This window comes from Protopterus annectens, chromosome 4.part0 (assembly GCF_019279795.1).
Source record: "Protopterus annectens isolate FY-2018-M chromosome 4.part0, PAN1.0, whole genome shotgun sequence".
Lineage (NCBI taxonomy): Eukaryota > Metazoa > Chordata > Ceratodontiformes > Protopteridae > Protopterus > Protopterus annectens.
In genome coordinates this window covers 309651907-309675778 of record NC_056733.1, presented here as the reverse complement: position 1 = coordinate 309675778, position 23872 = coordinate 309651907, and the positions used below count along the sequence as shown (strand labels likewise).

Genomic DNA, 23872 nt, shown 5'->3' with positions numbered 1-23872 from the left:
ATATATATATATATATATATATATATATATATATATATATATATATATATGTTTAGATATGGTTGAATTTTAAAATGCATCTGTTCAATTTTTGTTGATTCATGAAATGTCTTATGAAGCCGATGCCTTTAAGGGGCTATTTCACTAATTGATTAATTGTGTTGATTGACATTTTTTGAATTTTTTATATAAGCCTCATTTTAGATTTGACTGTTATAGGCTTGATGAAGCTTGATAGCGAAAGCGCTTGCCAATTGTGTACCTGAATAAAACTGCTACTTTGTGTTTTAAATCGAGAGTGAATTTATACTTCATTTGGATTTGATATCCCAGGAACCAGGGTCTGAAGAGACGTGACTGCTTTTTATACTATTTTTTGCTGACTGCCTGGGGTGACTGCGAGCTAGTTTCTGATTTTATTTTTATGTATGTGGTATGCTGTAATATTCCCTTTATTGTGACTTATTCAGGTTTAATATATAGAAATAGCAGTTGGACGGTGTGCAAGTGACATTTTACCACTTCATTGGCTTTACAGTTACTTTTGATATTTGTAGTAATTCTTCATCACTTGCACTTCATTGAAGCAAAGATAGAACATGACCTTGGCACAGATATAGTTTCCCTGTTAAATCTGCCCATCTTGATCTGAAGCTTTTCACCTTTGTCCATTGCCACAGCATGTCATTATACTCCCTTATCTTCTTCTTCATCTGTATGTTGGCTGATGGCAAGGTACTCTTCGGAGAATGCTATCTCCAAGCATCTCTGTGCTACCTCCCCATTCCCAGTTTCTATAACTTCTCCTTCTGTTTCCCAAAATCTTTATTATTCCACTTCTGAATCCCACAGCAGAGATCATCATCCTAACTTCCTGCTCTTTGTCTCTTTTTCCTATATTTCATCTTGAATTCTCTCACGTCTCATTAGCCATGTTCTCCATCATAGCCCACATTTAAGTACCACAAAGATCCCTCAATCATGCCCTGTCCATTCTATTCTCTTCAAACTTCTCATCCTTATGATTTTTTTCTATTTGTGGCTATGGCCTTCATATATACACACGCAGCCTAATGCAACAATCTACAACAGCTGACCATCTTGCAACCCAAAGACCCTTGTGATGCTTTTAAAGCATTAATCGTCTACCTGACAAAAATATATATTAAAGTTTTCTTAACAGTGACTCTACCTTGAAATACTTGTATCAGTGGTGCTAAAAAAAAAACATGAACTAAAAATTTGAAACAAAAACCATGACCTAATACTGGGTCTGCAGCACAGCTGCATCTTTTTAAAATTATTCAGATAGATGTTACGCAATTTCAACCAGTTTTGCTGACTTTGTCATGCCTTTATCCCCAAACAACAGGTTTAAAGATTTGTATTTACACCAATTTTATAATTGGTTTAAAAAGAGAAGTAATTCAAAATATTCCGAATAAAAAATATGCAAATACTATTACATTCTCCAACTTTATGGATGAAAGACCATTTAGTAAGAAATGACCAACAAACGGTATGCAATTGCTATAAACTCACTAAGAAAAAGTACCGGTAGCTAACAAAGAAAATAATGTGGGGGAAGCTGAACAGCCATGCAAGGAGGTAACCAATGTGAGCCTTGGCTGAAAATTAAGTCAATCAAAATCTTGAATTTGTAGCTGACCTTGAGTGGCCTAAAAATCTTGCAGCAAGCACAAATGACAGCCTCATAAGTAAAATTTATACAACAATGCAGGATTAAAGGGTAGAATCTATGACCAAGTTGTGCAAAATGTAATTCAACTCTTTTTTCTGTATATCCAAACAATCCACTTATCCTGTACTGACAAGTTCAGAAAAAGAGTGAAACATGGTGTACCTTCAGCTAGTGGGGTTTAGCTTTACTGGCTTGAAAGCACCATAAAGACTTAAAAAAGTGAAAAGCCATGAGGATTTAAAAAACATTTAGCTAAAACACTGGTAAGTCCATAAGCGGTCATTGTATATATCCCGCAGCCTCCACAACAGGAGGTTTAAGTTATTACTTATAATTATTAAACCTCAAGAGTTGGTATATATAAAAAGGTTTACCGTCATGTGTGCTTTTCGCACATGGGCAAACGGCAAATGTTCAAAAGGACGTTTGCAAAGTTTGCAAATGTTTAATGCAAAAGGGTTCAAATGTGCAATGAGCAAATGCACAGTGACATTCGCTCATTTCAGATTCGGCATTTTGGGGTGGATTGTCTATAGTGGGGATCGGAAAATGGTCTCTTTTCTCACTGTAGTGCAATCTCTGAGTTAGAATATTAAAGTAAGGGGGTTGTGGGTGGCACATCCCCTCACATGGGGGGTGCGGGGGGGGGGGGCTTGCCCCCCTGCTTTACACTTTATTACATTTTATTTCGACATTTATGTTCGAAAATCAGTGAATCTGCATTTCGATTTGCTGATTTTTGAACATTGGAAACTGTTGTGGTTTTGTTTTTCAAAGTTACGATTCACTCATATGAGCAATCGCACAAGTGTGTTTTGCCTTTGTAAAGGTAAACCTATAAAAAGCGGGGGTGGGGTGCAGCTCAACCCCAAGTAATGGATGTTGGTACGGGTCTTATACCTAAAAAAACATATTTTTTATGTTTTCTTAATCTTGAATGATGTTTGCATTTGTGATTCTTTGCTCATTTGTGACTGCAACTGTGTGCAACAATCACAAATATGATTGCAATTGTGTGAGACAATGACACATGAGCTGACAGGTAGACAGAATAAAATATGGCTGTAACAATAGCAGTGAATTCTTGAACTTATTGTTCTATGTTTAAAGCAATTGTTTCATAGGAGGACCTCCCCCCATGATGTAGTCCCAATGTGGGGTTATCTGTGCCACCCCCCCACACCTCTGCTACTTACACATATGTACATATTTATAATTACTCCAAAACTGTTGTACCAAGGAGTAGGGAGAATACTCAGGGAAACTACAATCTTAAACTTGCTCTACATTCCCTCACTTTCATTTTTCCTCTTCAGAGGATCTCATTTACAGTCATGAAAATTTCTATAGGCACCCAGTAAACATTGAGTATGTTTTTATAAAGGAAAAGTTGTTAGTGCTAACTGGTTGGATCTAGCATGCTGTAAATATGTGCAGGAGTTACCTATTTTGTCTTGTGAGCATTTGTTCGACACATACATTTAAATCTATTCAGTCATACATTTTAGGACTAGTATCTCCACCACCAATGGTACTGTTAATTTGGAAGAATTTTAGTTCTACTGACCTCCAACCTTTAATTTTAGCAATTACAATCAAGCTGAATAAGCTACAGTAATTTTAAGAAAATGTGTCAGTTGCTAGTACAGAAATTAGGGATGTCATTTTGTCTTGTCTACACATGCGTAATGCATTTTCTCATAACTGCCATACTTAAAGTTATCTTCTTTTGGAGAACATTTCTAAATGAGTTTTTCTGTACACTCTCCACAGCTGGAAGTAAGCGCTGCATAATGCCTTAGAAAGTACTCTGTAAAGAGTATTTATAATTCATGACATCAGCTGACCAATGTGTTTCTACTTCACAACATTCCAAGCAGTCTTTTGAGAGATCCAATTAAACAGCTTTAACATTTTCAATGTCTGCATTACTTGGAATACCCTCACATAAGAAGATTATTCCTTGCAGAATTTGCTCTGAATTAATTTAGTAACTTTTTTTTTTAATTTGAAGCACTTTCATCTAAAGTATGTAAAAAAAAGTCTTGAGTCCATAAAAATTCTATAATAGCACACCTTGTCTAAAATGTATATGCAGTTATTTATTTATTTGTCCTTTTTAACTGGGAAAATTTGACTGGGTAATACCCATTTTCAGCAGATGCTCAGGGAGAAAGCTCCATCTCTTTACACCGCATTATACTTGGTTCCAGTTAAGCACAGAGTAGTTAAATTTCTATTTACATTTATACACATACAGTAGTTGCATTTAGATATTCTAAGATTTTACAGAGGTAGACTTTACTAGAGAGAAAGCCCATGTGCAACTTAATGGATTGAACAGGCAAAGATTATGTATAAAAAATTATTTTGTCATTTCAGTGAGAGACCGACAGTGTATTCTGTTTAAGGAGAGTATCGTACAGTGAGCACAACGTTTTAACCTGGTGATGAGCATGTGCAGGACCAGAATTGGTTAAAATGTTGGTTAAGCAGTTTTTTAAATCAAATGGGTTTGTCTGAAAGTTTTATTTATGTGGGGATACAATTCCAGAGTTTAGCGATGTATTGGGAGTAGACAGTGTTTCCTACAAAACTATTTGACTTATATGTGACTAGTAAGAATTTGTTACAAAATTCAAAAATATTTGAAAAAATATTTCAAATTTAAAAATACGGAAAAATATAAAAATTCAAAAATATTTGAGAAAATATGAAAAAAAAAATAAAAATATGAAAAAATATTTGAGAGAGTTACACACTGTAGAAAGGAAACAAATAAAAAAGGACATTTTGACCAGCTATCTTTTTTTAGGAATAACCTGAAGAGATCAAAAGCAAAGTTAGGCAATGAATGCTTCTTACTATTATAATCATTACTAATATTATTATGATGATCATCATAATCATGATCTTTCAGGCTATTTTTAACAAAGTTAGTTGCTTTATGCTTAACATGGTGATAGAAAGGTTGACAGACGAGATCAGACAGGAGTCCCAGTGGACTATGTTGTTTACAGATGACATTGTGATCTGTAGTGAGAGTAGGGAACAGGTGGAGGAGACTCTGAAGAGGTAGAGATATGCTCTAGAGAGAAGAGGAATGAAGTTCAGCAGGACTAACACAGAATATATGTGTGTGAATGAGAGGGAGGATAGAGGAATGGTGAGGATGCAGGGAATAGATGTGGCGAAGGTGGATGAGTTTATGGTGAGTGTGGAAGCGAGGTGAAGAAGAGAGTAGAGGCAGGATGGAGTGGGTGGAGAAGAGTGTCAGGAGTGATTTGTGACAGACGAGTACCAGTAAGAGTGAAAGGGAAGGTCTACAAGAGGGTAGTGAGACCAGCTATGTTATATGGGTTGTAGACAGTAGGCATTGACAAAAAGGCAGGAGTCAGAGCTTGACGTGGCAGAGTTGAAGATGTTAAGGTTTGCACTGGGTGTGACAAGGATAGAGAGGATTAGGAATAAGTATATTAGAGGGTCAGCCCAGATTGGAAGGTTTGGAGACAAAGCCAGAGAGGCAAGATTATGTTGGTTTGGACATGTGCTGAGTAGGGATGCAGAGTATATTGAGAAAAATATGCTAAGGATGAAGCTGCCAGGTAACAGGAAAAGAGGAAGGCCTAAGATAAGGTTTATGGATGTGGTGAGAGAGGACATGCAGGTGGTTGGTGTGACAGAGCAAGATGCAGAGGACAGGAAGAAATGGAGATGGTTGATCTGCTGTGGTGACCCCTAACGGGAGCAGCTGAAAGAAGAAGAAGACTTTGCTTTATGCTTAAGGAGTGGCTCTACAATTAAGGTTTGCCTTATTTTCAGATAATATGCTGATTATTATATTATTTCTGTGTTGACCACTTTTTGGTTTATTATTGTGGCATCCATTTCTGCTTTCCAAATGATCCTCACAATATTATACAGACTAAGCTGTAGTGACATGCTGTGCTATATTAAGCTGCAGTTGTTTCCTTATATCACAAATACTGTATTGTACTATATGGCACTGTATTGCTGTGTTTATCTCCTTATACCACACAACTACCCTACTGTAATTTACTATGCTATATTATGATGTGTTGCATTGTTTTGCACTGCTATCACTGCTCCTTTACATGCAGTACAGCTCCATCTCCTCTCTAGATACACCAAGAGTCATTAAAAGGCCCATAACATTGCATGACATATGTCATTAAGTGTTTATACATCAGACAGATGGGGCCTCAGCCTCACGCTGCTCCATCTGTTGCCAGCCTACTACTACTACATCTTGAAAAGGTGTACAAGCTCCCACATGCTTACTGACAATGACTTACTATTATACTACCACTAAATGAGTCCACATGTGAGAGGTGAATATACCTATTACAATCTGAGGCAAACCTCTCACATTAGCTTGGCATCTTATGCTGAGGTGCCAAAAAAAGTTACTTCCAAAGCCACAAATACCTCCTACAAATGGAACTGTAATTGCTTGCACCAAAAACAAACCTCAACAATGCACTAATGCCCTTTGTGTACCACATATAGTTGCATTATTACTATCACAGACAAGAATCACCAGTCTGGTTTAGCTACATCCTACTAGTTACGAGACCAGTCCACTCACCATGCTAACATACTTGTTATTAGTGACTAAATAATGAGACACACCTATGCACCCTCATAAGGCAGAGAAAAAGACATGTTAACAGTCAGCTGCTTCTCAGATGCTATAATTCACCATATCATCAGGGTGCTCAAATCCATAAACGTATAACACAAATATGACACAGTCATCATTCAGTGGGTGTGCACAACTTGTATTATACCTCCCTTGGATTACAAGGAGGGCTTGACAGAGCTCTCAGAGTGTATTTATGGTTGTAAAGAAACTAATCTTGAGCAGTATCTTCCCTTCACTGAAAATGATGCCACAATACAACCAAAGGTTATGGTCTCTGATAATTGTCTCACATACTGGAGTCATTCTGAAGGAGTTGATAAGTGACAGCATGGAGTGAGATGGAAGACAGCTCTATCTGCTTGCTAGGGAAGGCTTGCACTTAATTTCCATGGGTTTTTGTACACTAATACATTTTCTACCCTTGTAGGGCTTTTCTTTACTTAATATCAATTTATTCAGGCTACTAGCCTAGTAAATACAAACCCAAATCTGTCAGACATCAATGCAGTGATGCTCAGTGCTAGGAACCTAAATAATTCCTGACTCTGGAATATATATGGATATTTGTGTCACCGCTGAAACCTGGTGCCAATGCAGTGACAGTGCACACTTCTAAACTGCTTTTACTGTCCACCATTCATTTAGTCTTGTAAAGAGGGACAGCAGTAATGCTGCTGGTGGTATGTCTGTCTTAAAGCAAAGCATCACTTCTGGACTAATCAGTCAGAACAACAACGATGTACACCTTTGTATCCTAGTATCAGTAAATAAGATATCATTCTGCATCCTAGCAGACTACAGAATCCTGTCCACGAAACACACAAATCACAAAACACGTCTTAGAAAACTAGAGTCTCTGTCCACTAACCCAAACAATTTCATTTTAGGGGATGTTAACTACCTGTTCATTTACTGACACTCCTATGCTTCTACAAATAAATATGTTCAGTGCATCATTGACGTTATCAGTATAGACACCCTTGAGCAAGCTGTAATCTCTCCAAATAAAAAGCGCCACCATACTAGATATTATCCTAACCAACACAGCACCTCTCTGCTCCCCACCCACTTTCAAGCCCTCACAAGTCAAATTAGAGTAGTAAGATAACATCCTATAAAGATAAATAAGCAGTGTCAGTGGAGCAACAGGTAAAACACTCACCTTTGGTGCTGGAAGACCAGAAAGCTGTGGTTCTATTTCCATTGCAGGTGATCAAATTGCTGACACTGCAGTGCAACATTGGGGGGGGGGGGGCTGCACTCCTGACTGTCATGCTTTGAATGAGATGTTAAAATGAGGTTGCATCTGCCTGAGTTGGTGGTAGAGGACGTTCTCTGATACCCTGGCCAAATTTCCCATCTTGGGTTTCCCCTGAAAAGAGGTCAATAGCCTAGAGCAACTAATCTGGTCAACAAAAGATGTAATGTGAGTGGTGCAACAGATAGCACACTCACCTTTGGTGTAGAAGGCTTTGGGTTTTATTCCCACACCATGTAAATCAAGGCAGCACTGCAGTGCAGCATTAGGGGGATGCTGCCCTTCTGAGTGAGCTGTCCTTCAGAAGAGATGTTAAACGGGGGCCCCGTCTGCTTGAGTTGGTAGTAGCTCAGGTTGATTAAAAGAACCCCTGACAGCTATTGAAAGGAACAGAGGAAGTTCACTGATGCCCTGGACAAATTTCCCCTAGTGTTATAAATGCCAACTCAGGTCTCCCCTGAAAGGTTAATGGTCTAGTGGGACTAACCCATCAACAACAAATAAAATAAAAAAAAAAATAAATACATAAAAAAAAAATATGAACAAAAATTGCTATATCAGCAGTGGGCAATCACAGGCATTCTGTAATTATATAAGGAACCACAGAAAAAAATATCAAACATTGCACCATTCGCATCAGCCACTGAAACCCCAGACATCCTTGCAGAGAAATCTGGCTCAGCAACTCCTGCCTTCACTTCCAAAGTATACATTCCATACCCCATAAAAACTTCTAAATAAATAGATAATATGCTGTCCATAACCAAAACGACTAGCTGAATAGGACCAGATAATATACCAGGCTATTTAGTGATGACTGTGAAACACCACTTGTTGGACCTACTCTTTAAAATATTCAACCACAGCGTCTCCACTAGATACAAATCAGAAGCCTGGAAGAAAACTGTAGTAGTAGTAGTACTAACCTCCCCCACCCCCCACAATGGAGGCCCAATACTGAACCCTGAACATAGATCAATCTGTGTATACTAAACCTAGGTAAGGTCTTTGAAAAAGTCAAAAAGCACTAGGTGAGGTTAATTCCATGTACACAGCTTATCATGATTTAGTTAAGGCTATTGTCACTATACCCCAACGCTATCATCACTGACAAACTCAAGAATTTTTAATCCCAGTTGATTTACTGATAGAACCCACTTTATTAGAATTTGGGGCACACTAAAAACCTCAGGGCTGAGTTTTGGGACCACTTCCATTTAGTAATTATTCCTCTGATGTCAACTGTGACACTAAATACCTTTTGCTAACCAAGTTAAAACAACCACAACTGAGAAAGTTCACATTAAACTCGGCTCACTCTATAGAGCTAAACCTTCTTTAACCAACTATGCCAAGCTCCGACCTACTTTCCACCCTCCATTATTTCTCACAAATCTTCAACAACCTGTGTAAGACTGACTTACAACCTTAAAAGCTGCTATAACAAAATAGCCAGGCTTGTCATTAACCAGCCCCACAAACCCCACCACTGTACTGCATTCCACCAACTTAACTGGCTGGAACTTCTCAACCTCATAACTCTTAACCAACTCACCATTGCACATAATATCTTCATAATCCAGAACACTGTCCTGCTCTCTCTAATTTAGTTGAACCTAATGCCAACCACAGGTCCCTCAGATCATCAAACAAACCACTTCTAAAAGTAGAAAAGTCCAAAAACCACTTTGGTGACAGTCTCTATTCAAATAGAATATCCAAATCCTGGAACCTGCTCCCCCAGCAAATACTTAATAATGCAGACAGTCGCAAATTCTAATTCCTACTAAAAGAACACCTTAGTAACCACTGGCTATGCTCCTGCACTCACGCGAGCCAACCTCTCTAACTTGACTGACACACATACTAACATCATCTAAGTCCCATTCTTATACTTCACCACTGTTGCTCTAACTCTCATAAGGCACCTTATGTTACATTAAACTCCTTCCCTTATTTTTTTTTTAATTACAATCATATCTTCTCTGCTCATTAAAAACATATGTTTTTACTATCATGTATGTAACCGCTTATCTTTTATAATTTTCTATGCTTACTGAATATGTATTTTACACTATCATATATGTTACCTGCTTATCTTTTGACTATGACTTTGTAACTGTAATACTTTTATTGGAGCTTTTCTCCCTGGGACTCTGCTGAAAACAGGCCCCTGGCCCAGTCAGACACTACCCGGTAAACAAACGTAAATAAGTAAGTTAATGGATAACTTTGAGAGCTACCAATTCCCCTGAAGGCATGCATATCTTCCAAGAAGGCCTAACTTGGAAAACCTCTGGTGGGGAGCATCATGGTCTAAAGATGAACGTCAAAATACAGCATAACAGTTTGCACACCTACCACATAATTAACACCAAGGCACTGTTGTTATGGATGTAAGCATCTTCCTGAATAACAAACACTTCTCTGATGACCGCTTATCTAAAGTCCTTAGGAAAGCATTCTACCATCATCCAAATGACTACTAAGTGCATCTCCACATGGTCAAAAGAAATCATCGTTCCCCTCTACTCATCCCTCATCAGGTGCATAAAGTAATACAATGCATCCTTGGGGTGCACATGTCTAAGCACCTAACTCATCGTGAAAGTACTCTGCAGTTCTTCACCTAAACATCTTATGTATGCACTCCCTAAGTTATTGAGAGCATCTAAAAACCCTGTCTATATTCCTTTTCTTCTACAGGCTCCTACACAGTGATCTGCACCTGCCTACAAAGCTGTAAAGGATCCAATCCTGTTTGATCTATTGTGTATCTGCAAGGCTGCTAGTATTACAAACACAAGGCCAAGGGGTCTAAGTCTATAAAATATAAACTCAACTTCTGGCCATGAAAGATCTCTCTCAAAGAATTCCATACCTCGGGAACAGACTCCTGCTTTTTGCAATGCAGAGTATGCCCCTCAATACATTCAAAAGTAACTCAGAAGCATGGATGGGAAACCACAACTTTACCTATGGCCTAACCCCCCATCCCATATGATCAATGGGGGAGAAATTATTTGGGCAAACCAGTTGGAGTGCAGTTGCTAGGCTTCAAATGTCTTAATTGGTCTACTGTCCAGCAATAACTTATAAACATACTAAACAGCTTGCCTTTTCTTGCACGGGGAGTAAAGGGCAGATAAACAAGCATGGAAAGGCTGTGTTCTGAATGAGACAACTGAAGGAATAATGCACTGCTTCAAACTTAAGAAAGTTTCTCATTTTTAACCTAAAAGCTATGCTGAAAATATATTATTCTAGAATGTACTTTCAAGACATTTTAAGTGAAAGGAAGCAATGTGAGTAATCTTACAGGCAAGATTACAATGGAGTCCTTCATAGTATGAAAAACGAAATCCAGAAAATAAAACTGCTAGTGTAAATTTTAATTAAAAGAATGAAAAACAACAACAAAATAAAAGCCGGTAAATAGAATTGTATTCCTATTAAATGAACATACATGTTAAGATATTGCTGTGTCCTATTTAAACATGTAAAAAAAGGAAACTAAACTTAGATAGATAATACTGGAGCATTGTTAATGTTGACCACCATGTATCCACAGTAGTAAGGAAATCCTTCTGTGTGGTACATCTTATAAGGAAAGGCATCACATCTAGATTTAAGGATGTTATAATTCCATTACACTCGGCCCTCATCAGACCAATAACTTAATACAATGTTACCTATTGCATGTACCTCACCAGACACCTGCAACATTTTGAGAGACCACAGAGGTTTTTCAGTAAGAAATTACAGAGAAGACAGAACAAGTCTTACACAGAAAGACTGAAAACCCTGTCATTGCATTCTATCTCCTATAGGTTGCCAAGGGGTGACGTGTGCCTGGCTTATAGGGCAGTCTCTGACCCGGCCCTAATGGAAATGCTACGCATTCATAAATCGAACTGCATGATGGTTACTTGCTCCAGGGATCTTTACCTAGCCTCTAACATGAACAGGTCATGCTGCAGAGATAGATACATCTCCCAGAGACTGCCACTTCTCTGGAACAAGCTTTAAATTCATATGAGACAGAGTTGCTTCCTGATCCTCTTCTAACGCAACCTAGATCAATGGATGGTCACCCAGAATTTCACTCCTGGGGTGGTGGCCATGTCCCTCTTGGACAGAGGAAGTTGTCCTTAACTACCATAGACCCTTACCTCTGTGAACTTTACTCACCTAACCACTGACAGTTGGGGCAACTCGGGATAAATATGGCTAGGCTTGTAAGGGCTCTAGGGCAATTAGCCTAGCAATCTTCTATGAACTTATGAACCCCATTCTACAAGTATTAGGCAAATGTAGATTAGGCAACTATAGACCAGTTTGTTTAATGTCAGCTGCAGGGAAGATTGTACAAAAAATCCAAAGTGAAAGGTTATGTCTTATATTGCAGGAGAGCTGGTTTATATAATGCAATCAGCCATGGATTATAGCTCTAAAATCATTCTAACCAAATTCCTGCATTTTAGTGACCAGGAAAGAGCTGAATTGAAACTCAGTCTCAGTGTAATCAATATTGGCTTCAGCAATAGCTTTGAAAAGTTTATTTATTTCTACTTTACTGACCAGATTAGTCTCACTAGCCCAATGGCCTCTTTTCACTGGAAACTTGAGGTGGTTGTCATACAGATTAGGGGAAATTTGGCCTGGCATTGGTGTACTTCCCTTACTCTTTTTGAAAAGTGCCATGGGATGTTCTATATCCACCTGAGCTACCACCTGTTCAGGCAGATGTGACCTTGCTTTAACGTTCCATTCAAAGGACTGCACACTAAGTGAAGAGCACCCCCTGTATGCTTCACTAATGGTTCAGCACTGGAAACATTAATCCAACTACCTGGAGTGGATATAGAACCCACAGCCTTATGATCTTCCAGCACTAAAGGCAAGTATGTTATCTGATAAACCCCAGCATAAGATTAATTACAGAACAAGAAAGAATCAGGGCAAGCAGGAAAATGTTCTGGGATTATAAGAGCCTGAAAAAAGTGAAGAAGAGGAGTGAGAGAAGGAGGATGTTATCCACTTTTGCAGAATGTTAGGGATCCGTCCAAGGTATTATATAATTTAAACTTTTTGTGCTGGACATCTGAGAAAAACTGGAAACAGAATCAGGCTATTTATGAAGGACACTACAATACAGGCAGAGGGTAGGACTGGAAGAACCACATTCAGTAGTGAAGCTAGTTAAGTGGCCAGAAGCCTAGGTACACCCAAATTGAAATTATACATGAGAAGAGAGAGTAATGAAGGCATTGGTAAGACCACATTTAAAAAAAATAAAATCTGCAAACCACAGAGGGAAAAGGATATCAAACTACTCAAGACCAGATTGCTGAATGCAATTTACAGGAGGACACATATTGAGAGAAAGGAAGTATGCTGATCTAGAATGTGCCCTTTACAGCTATGACCCAGTAAAAATATAGAGGATATAGCTTCAAAGGCAGATCCTAGGCAAGCAGTCATACAAATCATTTACAGCCTTGATGAGAAAGCCCATAATATCTTTTACTGGGTTTACCATGCAATTCAGTAGTGTTTTCCACATTTGCCTACAAGTATTAAATAGGATATCCCAGGTGAGAAATTATGACTATCAGTGCAACTGTACTATTTGTCTAATATGTACATGAAGTTTGTTTTCTAAGTGTGTAATCAGTTCACTCAGATAACTATCCTGCCATAAAGTCCTACTTATCTGCTGCAGAAGACTGAGATAATCGGTACAGGTATTTAAGGAGGAGGTTTTGTGGAAGTGCACGAGGTCAAACAATGCTGGGTCTTTTATGACACAAAAGGCTAAGCAAAGGTCACCCCACAGGAAATGATAGGAGATGGAGTACAAAGAAAGGGCTGATAGTCTGTTTGGGTAATTTATGGACTTCAGACTGTTCTTTTTTTAACCAAATTCTTTGGGGACTCGTGACCTGGACAAGATGTTTATTGAGGTACATGTCAACATGAGAATTGTACTCAACAACTGGCCTAATGAGAGATGAGTAATAGGGGGCTACTGCTTCTTCAGATCTAACAGAAATTGTCTTTGGAAATTTGCTGGACTAGGTGAAATGAGTTTTGAAATACAGTAAGGACATAATCATCAAATGGTAAAAGGGCTGTCAATGTAGGTGTCCAGGTCCCTGATGGCAGTGTTAGACTGGAGGAATGTATCATTTATGTAAGTGGGGAAACATGGTTTCCAAATAGAACCACACTATATTTCTTAACAGTTAGCTTGAGACCATAGACAGCGTAGTCCGAGCTGAAAATATGACAACCAAGGCTATAAGAATAGTATTAATTTATTCCAAGACTTGAGGTAAGCGATTTCGTACAAGACGTCATCAAACCGTAAAATACACAAATGACAACACTCTTAAATACAGATCTGGGCACTTAATTAACCAAATGAAAGCATTCCAGTTGCAAACAATCAATGAATCAGTCTCCGTGTTAACAAAAGGGGTTTTAAAGGTACACTTTCACTCAAGCCAAATCCTTTGTCAGCCTGTAAAGTTATAATCCAGTGCAGTTCCTCTTTTTCTATCCTATTCTGAATACTCCCTCCCCTTGGATCCACATTCAAAGTACATAATACCATAAACTCAAATGTGTGTCGTCCTTTCTGCTTAACATGTTTATTCAGAGCACTGGTGGCACATCCCTTCTTATGTCTCCTAAATGCTCTAATACCCTATCTTTTAACCTCCTGCCTGTCATTCCTACATAAAAACTAGGACATTTTTTTTTCTATTTGCTTCATGTCTATTGATTCCAGGAAATCGTACTATATAGTACCAACAAGACCACACAGTCTTAAGTAAATGTTAAACTTAATTACCACCCTAAAGAGGTGGCAGTGGTCTGCACCTTCCACTCGGCATTGTATATTTTTCCTCCTTTGCTATCAAACACTTCTCGGCTTTTTTTTCAGCCATACCATTATTATACTGTAGCTCCAACCCAAACATGTTTCTCTATTCTAAAACTGGAGTTGTATCTCTGTTATTCTGAATATTACATTGCTACGCCAGTTCTAATGTTCCACTCATTCCCTAAGCATGTATAAACGGAAAAGTGGCTGCTACCAGTGTGAGCCTTTGTTGTTTAGAAATGTATTATATTTTCTACTGAATATATTCATGCTGTAGAATAACTTGCTAAAGGTTTATCTGCTTTCTATCATAGTGTGAACTGTGCATGACCTGTTGTCTAACAAACTACTAAGATATTGTGGTTTGTTTTAAAAACTGCTAATTGCTGGGATTCTGTTTGCTGTGACTACTGTGTTTTGTTTTACAAATTGGTAATTTCTAGGTTTCTGTTTACTGTGACTACACTGCCCTCTCTCTCCTTCACTTCTACCACTCTTATCCCTTCTATCTGTAGCCCCTCACCTTTCCCTTCTCCCTCATCCCTTTCAGTATTCTTATCTACCTTCCAAATCTACAACATTTGAAATGGCAGTTTTCTCTACTCTTATTGTCTCCTCATTAGCTACCCTTTATCCCGTTTATTATCACTAGACAAAAACAAGCATTACAAACACAATCCCTGTATTCTTATTCTTTTTCACTTTAACCTGATGCATGAAATCGCCACTAGGTGGCACCACAAACCCTCCCATTCATACAATCAGAGCTATACTGTAACTCCTACTCTCCTATAAGCTTTTTATGAATAAATCAGGTTTTTCTACTGTAAATAGTCCATCTCTTTTGTAATTAGCCTGACCACCAAATCAAGACTGCAGGAACTTACAGTTTTATGTTTTACTGACTTGAGTTTACCTCTGAGCAGGCAAATAGCTCTATGTGTTTGCTAACACTGTGTGGCTGATTGTTTTCTCAGATATCTTCTTACTCCACTCTCTTGGCTCAACCCTCTCCATTCGCCCTGCGGCCTCACTTCACTCCCCTACCCTGCCCCCAAATTCCACCCGCCCCAGCACCTCTACACTTATACTTCTCTGACCATGCCCACACTATTATTAACCTATTAGAATCATCCCCACCCACCAACCCATCTTTGATACTTGCTCCACCATTTCTGACTTCGTCACCTCCCTCTCCTGCTGCTACACCCACCTCCTCTCTTAGTTAACACAACACGCAACCACACCCACCTCCTCTCTTGGTTAACACAACACCCAACCGCACTACACTCTACCCTTTACTATTATTCTTTTCTTCTTTCTTCTTCCTTTCCTTCCTACATCTACCCCACTCCACACATATTACCTCATATATTTCCATCACTTACCAAACTCTAATTTTAATATACTAAAAAATCCCTCACTAGCTCTAATGTCTATATTCCAATCTCTCTGTCTTCTCTACCTACTCCACCTCACCACTTTCCCCTTTTCACACAACCTCTACATATCTCAAAAAAGAATTACCCTCCACAACCTACATCTCCCCCATCTCTACTTCCATAGTAATTCTCTTCTCTTTATCAGAAAACTCTTTCCTACTGTCTGTAATCCAGTTCCCATATCAAATAACCCAGTCACTACAAAGTCTGCTACCCCAACTTCCAACCCCAAACAATATAAACACCTAACCTTCCTCCTCTCTCAACTAACATCCCTCCTCCTCTCTGGTGACATACACCCTAACCCTGGTCCCTCATACAATGACTCCTCCAACCCAAAATTGCCACACACACACCCTAGGTATAAAACTGTTAAAATCTTTGCTACAATTAATACCCGGAGCCTATGTAATAAAATTCCTGATTTTGATGCCTGGATCTCCCATAATAACCCAGAAATTCTTGCCATCTCTGAAACGTGGCTAAACCACAAATAAAAGACACTGAAATAACCCCACCCAACTATAGACTCATAAGAAATGATCGAGCCCAGAAAAAAGGTGGTGGAGTGGCCCTACTCTTCTCCTTCTCCTTAACAGTAACACCCTGTACTAAACCCCTATCTAATTTGCTACCACTGAGATAACCTTGGCCCTCCTAAAAGTTAATAACCATAAAAGTATATGCATAGCCACCCTTTACATACCTCCAGGTAAGAATGTCCCTATTCTAGAGGACATCCTATCAAGGATTACCAACAACATAAATAATGAAACAATTATACTAGGTGGCGTTAATATTAACTGGCCTTCCATACACTCACCTATGCCTTCTCAGTCTATCTACTTATATAATTTTACTCATCTAATCAACACCCCTACTAGACTAAACAAATATAACACCACAGGCAGTATCCTAGACTGGATACTAGTCTCCCACCGAAACACTATTTCTGATAGTGGTAGCCTCCCTGACTCCCTCAGCGATCATCTTCCTGCTTTCGTATACCGCTCTCCTTCTCCAATATATCTACATCACAAATACATCTCTACCCGCACCTTAAAAGATTTCTTCTCGGACTCTTTAAAAAAGACTAACTGGAACCTTCTAAACACCTTCCGCTGGATACTGCTGTCTCTTATTTCAACACAGTATTCACTAATCTACTCAACTGCTTTGCCCCCTCCAGAACTAAAAGAATCAAATCCAAAACTGTCCCCTGGCTAACCAAACAGACCAAAACCCTTATGCGTCTCCAAGACAAATCATGGAAATACTATCAAAGATTCAAAACACCCAACTCCCTGACTGAATACAAGCAACTTTGTAATCAGGTGAAAAAACAAATAGCCATTGATCGTAAATCCTATTTTAAACTTCAAAATAACCATAAATCCAACCCAAAAATATTCTGGACTAGTATCTCCACAGTCCTCTGTTCTGGCAAAAAAAAAAGATAACCCCTGCCCTGACCCAAACTCTCCTGATCGTGACCTAGCTACTCAATTAAATTCCTTCTTCATTGACACTTAGCCAAACTCACCTCATCTTTCCCAAACAATACCACACCAATCACACCAAATCCTGCCCCCTCATCCTCCAATAATACTCACCTCCCTCTTTTTACTCTCAAGCCTATTCTTATGCATACCATAAAAATACTCTTACTTAAATTAAAACCATGTTGTATGCCCCTGGCAATATCCCACCTAACTTGCTAAAGCTAACCACTGATGGCATAACTCTTCCCATTTGCATCCTAATAAATTGCTCCAGCCAAGAGTCTTATGTACCCTTCCTTTGGAAAAAAGCCTTCATCATCCCCTCCACAAAGGGGATAACAACTTTACAATCTCCAATTTTAGCCCAATAGCTATCTTGCTACCTATCTCTAATATTCTTGGAAAATGTATCCATCTCCAACTCTTACCCTACCTGTTAGATAATCATCTATTGACCCCTACTCAACAAGGGTTCAGACCTGATCACAGCACCACTACTGCCCTGCTCTGCTTTCTCGAAATCATTAACTCTGCTCGTGATACTGGCAACATAGTATCCACCCTCCTTCTCAACTTATCTAAGGCCTTCGATACTGTATCTCATACTCTTCTCCTGTCCAAGCTCCCTCATCTCAACCTTTCCTCTTCTTCCATCAACTGGCTCATCAGCTACCTCTCAGACAGTGAACAAGCTGTAAAAGGGAACAACTGTATTTCTTCCTTCCTCCACACTCCAACAGGTGTTCCACAAGGCTCTATATCGGGCCCCTTATTAGTCAACATTTTTATTAATGACTTCCACCAAAACATCCCTAATGCAAAACTTATCCAATATGCAGATGACTTGACCATTATCTGCTCTGCCAAATTTCTCCCCAAACTTATGAACTTGACTCAAGAAGCTTTCTCCTGTACCGAGTCTTGGATGCTTGATAATCATCTATCTCTTAATGCATCAAAATCCAAAATTATGATACTCACCCTCTCTAGACACAGCAAAATTGACAAAGCATCATTCTCTATTTTCAGTCATAACAAGACCAGATAAATCATAGCTCATAAATGGACCCAATCCTTCCTAATAAGGTAAGAGAATATCCACTGCACTCAGGAGTTCCTCAAAGTGCTTCTTTCATTTCCCAATAATATGCATGTATAAGATCTGTATTTCTACACTCTGCTGAGAACAGCCAGATAATGTTTTGCCCTCTGCTTCTAAAATGAGGAATTATTTGCCAGAATACCTTTTGAAACATTCCAAATCATTCTCTATGGCCTGGCCAAATTTCTCCCACACCCAGGTCTTCACTTTGGCGACTGCTTTAGTTGCTGCTCCATGGCCTGTCAGTGTCTACTAGTCAGTATTTCATGGAAAGCCTTCTTCTTTAACTGGACTAACTTCTTTACACTTATTTTCTAACAGCACATCTATAGTTACCAACCATGACAAACACTGATCACCTTTTCTCTACATTTCCTTGACAGCACTCTTTCTTCATACTCCATACCCCCAAATTCCAATCCACTGGAATAAAGGAGAAGCTATTTCAGAGGTGGGAGGAGAACTCCTCCGGAAAAGATGTATCTGCTAGAACATCCAGGAAACCTTCACTAAACACTTGGTTTTTGTAGGTCTGTCCAGCTTACACCAAGTCCAACTGACACAGCCCAGCTTTGGCTCTTGGTAAGGGAACATTTGTCCAACTTGTCTAAGAGGAGAGACCAGGCTAAGAGTGATCCAAAATTGTTTAACTCCTATGATTCTAAAGCATTAAAAAAATCTCCAAAATGTCATCCAAAACAAAGATGGCATGGTCCAAACCTGGAGCCACGACAGGGGCTGGTGATTACCATTGAGCATCTGAAATTTTGGGTTACCCATTTCACCAAGCTGAACTCAGTCAAAAATAAAGGTGTGTGGACCTGTTTTGTGGGCTTAACCCACAAGAAGTAGGATTAAGTGTCAGGTGCAATGCCAGGTGTAACATATTAAGATAGAAGGACAAAGATAACGGAAACTTTTTTTCTTTGGACATTAGGTAATAATTCTTTGGTGGGAAAGAAGCTGAAATTGGCACAGATGGTTGAAAAATCATCATCTGGACATAGCTGCTCTTACCTTTACAAACACCAGTGGCTCTAGAACCAGACTTCTTGACTGGAGATGGTCTCTCTCATACAGAAGTTTCCAATCAGCCAATTAGAAGAAGCCTTGGATATGTAGTCAGATACTCAGGGGCTCCCCAGTAAGCACTGTACAGTTTGTATAGATGGATGCTAATCACCTCAATGTCACTGTGAGATGTAGAAAGCAACCCCAAAACTTTGTTTGTATGTACTCACCTAACAGCTACAGTATTTAGCCTTCTTGTAGACTCTGGGTGTGGTGTGATAGGGTACAATGCACTGACTCTCTAATTTACTAGGAGGTAATCCCCTGAAATCTGAAGAAGAAATAAGGGCTCTAGGGACCCAAGTAGATAGTCAGCTTTCCCTTGATAACCATGTTGCCAAAGTGGTTAGAAAATCCTTCTATGTGACCAATCTGATCACGAAAGGGTTCGCATCAAGATCTAAGGATGTAATGGTGCCCCTCTACTCTTCCCTCATCAGACCCATTATTGAGTACAATGCATCAATTGGAATGTACCTGGCTAGACATCTCCAGCAGCTGGAGAGACCACAGAGGTACCTAACCAAGAGGATTACTGGCCTCAAACAGTTGTCCTATGCAGCACAATTGAAAAAGCTAAGACTGTTCTCTGTTGCATACCGCTTTCTCAGAGGCGATCTCTGTCTAACGTACAGAGCCATGTCCAACCCAGAATTGTTGAACATGCTCCATCTTAGCAAAACCAAATCTACTCGAGCTACACGCCCTAGGGATATAAACCTCAACACAACAATGAATAGAACATGCTGGAGGGATAGATTCCCTTCGCAGAGACTTCCCTTACTATGGAACAGGGTCCCGATCTACATAAGACAGAGCCCCTCACTATCACTCTTCAAGAGGAACCTTGATGAGTGGATAGGTAACAGAAAGTTCACACCGGGGATCACACCAACAGCACTACTAGATAGGGGCCAAGGGTACTAGCTGCTAGTACAAGGGTCTAGGGAACTACTAAAGGGGCAGTGAATACCGCACAATGTGGCTGGGCTAATATATGCCTTTGGGCAGATAGCCCAGTACCAACCTATGAGAATTTAACACTCATGTGGGCAATGAAAATGATATCTGCATGGGTACGACTGGGAAGCAAGGCTTTCCTGATCTAAACCTGAGTGGCAAATTGTTATTGGATTTCTGTGCTAGTCGTGAACTGCTGATAACAACCACATGCTCAAAAGCAAGGCCGCAAGTCTCAGATTCTCTATAACAGTAACATATTGAAATGCTAGACTAGTCATCATGGATTGCCCTTAACAAACACACTGTTTATACTAAAGGCTGCAGTTATGGACTTTCCATAACAAAAACCATGCCTGGACATAAGGATTCAAGTCATGGATTGTTTAACAACAAATGCCAGATTCAAACATAAGTTTGCTAGTCAGAGATTATCCATTAACAAACACCATGGATACAAGACTACAATGGGTCAAAGACCAATGGCTGACCTATTAGTTGTCTCATCAGACCTAAGGCCATATGTTCAGCCCCATCCTGCACCATCTTACTCATGTGTGCTAACCTTAACTCTAGCCCTGCCCCTAACCCTCTAAACATTATGTTACTAAACCTCTTTCCCTAACAGTACCACAAAACAAAATAAAGGACACAAAATATACAAAACTCAAGCCATGTTCAACAATGACTCTATCCCCTTACCCTAACTCTGACCTGTGAACACTTGCATATATACACCATCTTCTATAACACAGTCTTGTACAGCTTTACAACCATCACTTTCTCATTCAAATATTAATTTACTTGCACACCCCTGCTTGCCTAAAATTTATAAAACTAAATTCAGCCATATGTGGTTCACATAAATGATCGCTCTCTCTCTCTCTCATTTGTGCATTCTCTGTTTTTACACCAACAAAAACTTTTCTACCAAACGTATGTTCTACCTCTTGAGTTACAACCATATGTATCTTATTGTTTAGTACAGTTCTGGAACAGAAACAGCTCTACATTACATCACTGCTGAACACTAAACATACTCGCTGGAGCCAAGACAGCTGAGACCTTCACATCTTCCAACTTCACATCATCATTTGTTTTCCTACTGGCAAGCGTCCTTGCAGTGGCTAGCAGCCAACAGCAGCACACCATCTGACATTTTAACAAAGTGGGTTCTTAAGCTGTATTTTCTGAAAACTATCTAACCACTGCATGAAATCAAAGTTCTTAATACTAGTTTTATTCAATGAAAATACCTTAGCAAACCACTTATTAAATAGTACATATTCTAGGTAATGAATGACTCAGAGTAAAACCAGAAAGCAGAAATAGATATTTTCTTTTTTTTTTCTGGGGGTGGGGGATGGGGGCTACATTGAATAATAGTGATGGGCTCTATTGGGAAACTTCATAAGATGTCGTTGCTGCATTGTTGGGTTGACCGGTGTTGCTGCTTCAGTCATTTCTAAATTCCTACCTTTAATGCTAAGTGTTTACACGTATAATGTAGTTAAGCCAATCTCTTTCTGTCACCTCCCCAGATAAGGCAACCCCAGTTTTTAGAATTTATCCACTGAGAAACTTCAGAGGAACTGCACCTTGTTTGTTTCCGCTGCCATAATTTCCCAGTAATCAAATAACACAGGCAGTCTAGAAATGGTCGATCTCATATGCTGCTGATTAGATACCTTTTTGTAAGCCCCCATTTGGGACAGACTGAAACAGAGAGGCAGTGGTTTGAAACTGCACATATCTAAATGGCTGCAGTTGCAGTGCACTTTAACATAACATTGCTGCAAGATATAGAACTTGAAACCCTTTTCCACCACAGACTAGGATTCAAGTGTCCTTTTCCACCATAGACTACCCAGCAAATATAGATGAACAAATGTCTTAATGCAGCCAAAGCCTGATACAGTATACGGCAGATTAAATGAACATAAATAATCAGCCATGCATTATGCTAGGATGAGGTTACCTCAAACAAACACCTAACAATATTAGCATATTGATATACAAAGCAAAGCTCATAAATATAAAATACGTCCAGTTATATGTTTATAGATACATCTTTGAGCTCTAGATTCTTTGGCTAATCTGCCTTGCACTAAAGTAAAACAACATTCTATCCACTAATCAGTTTTTACTGTGTTTTTGCAATCTTTTTATAAAATGGAATACTACTACATAGAGCAATGTCACTACTCAGACATAAGTACATGTTTAACTTTCATAGTCCTAATCTCTTATTTACTCTTTCCGCATATTAATTTACCATAATATCCTGTGTGACAATGATGCTACAACCTATCAATACAGGAAGAGCAAGGGGCAGACAGCATCAGGAACTTACCTTCCTGCAGATACATGACAGCTTGCGAGAAGTTCTGCAAAGCATGGTGTGTTCTACCTAGGCTGCTGTATGCCATAGTTTTTGCTACCAAGTCATTCATCTGTGCAGCTATACTGAGGTGTTGTTCCTGATAAACCACGGCCCGCTCAAAGTTACCCAGAGATTCATAGGTTAACCCAAGATTTCCATAGGCCCGGCCCTGAAATAGAGAGTTATTTGTGTCTTCTGCTATCTGGAGGTCAAGCTGATGGTAATGCAGTGCTGTTTCATACTCCGCCATCTGCTGGTACACTGTCCCCAGTCCACAAGCTGCATCACCCTCTAGCGTCCGATCTTTCATTTCCCTGGCAAAGTTAAGCTGACGCTCCAAACATGATATGGCCTGTTCATAGTTACCAAGTTGACTGTGCAAGCTTCCCAGCTCTCCATAAGCTTGAGCTTTGTTTGAAGACTCACCAAGTTCATGGGCCACTACTAACCTTTTCTCAAAACAGACCAAGGCTTGTTGTAAATTTCCTATGGCCCTGAAAAAAATGCAAATGTTCTGTGAGTAAATAATTTGACATTGATGGCAACTACTCAAACATTGCACAACATCATAATGGAAAGTCAACATATCCACAACAGTGCTGTTTTGTGTAAAACTGATATACATTTCCTTAAATAGTGTGTTGTTTCGGCAAATTAGTTGAACAATGCTATGTTAATTTACCACTGTCAGAAGATTATACTGTACTGCAGTATGGATAGCAGGATGTTGCAATACTACAGGTGTGATGTCATCAGAATGCTGACCAGACAAAATGATGTCAGAGCTTTTGTGCGTCACAGCAGCAATATTAAAATGTTGCTATAACACAACAATGACACTAGACTGGTGTTGCACCATACCAGTAATGTCAGAATGTTGCCAAAATACAATGA

The 23872-nt window shown here is 39.2% G+C and overlaps 1 protein-coding gene across 3 annotated transcripts in view; it reads right to left on the bottom strand.

Moving 5' to 3' along the window:
- The window catches only part of TTC28 (tetratricopeptide repeat domain 28), a 1879863-nt gene that overhangs the window by 696204 nt on the left and 1159787 nt on the right, over positions 1–23872 (bottom strand). For all 3 annotated transcript variants that reach the window (XM_044068299.1, XM_044068301.1, XM_044068300.1), the window contains exon 7: positions 22949–23472. In XM_044068299.1, coding sequence (XP_043924234.1) covers positions 22949–23472 — 524 coding nt within the window. The remainder of the gene's footprint in view (positions 1–22948; positions 23473–23872) is intronic.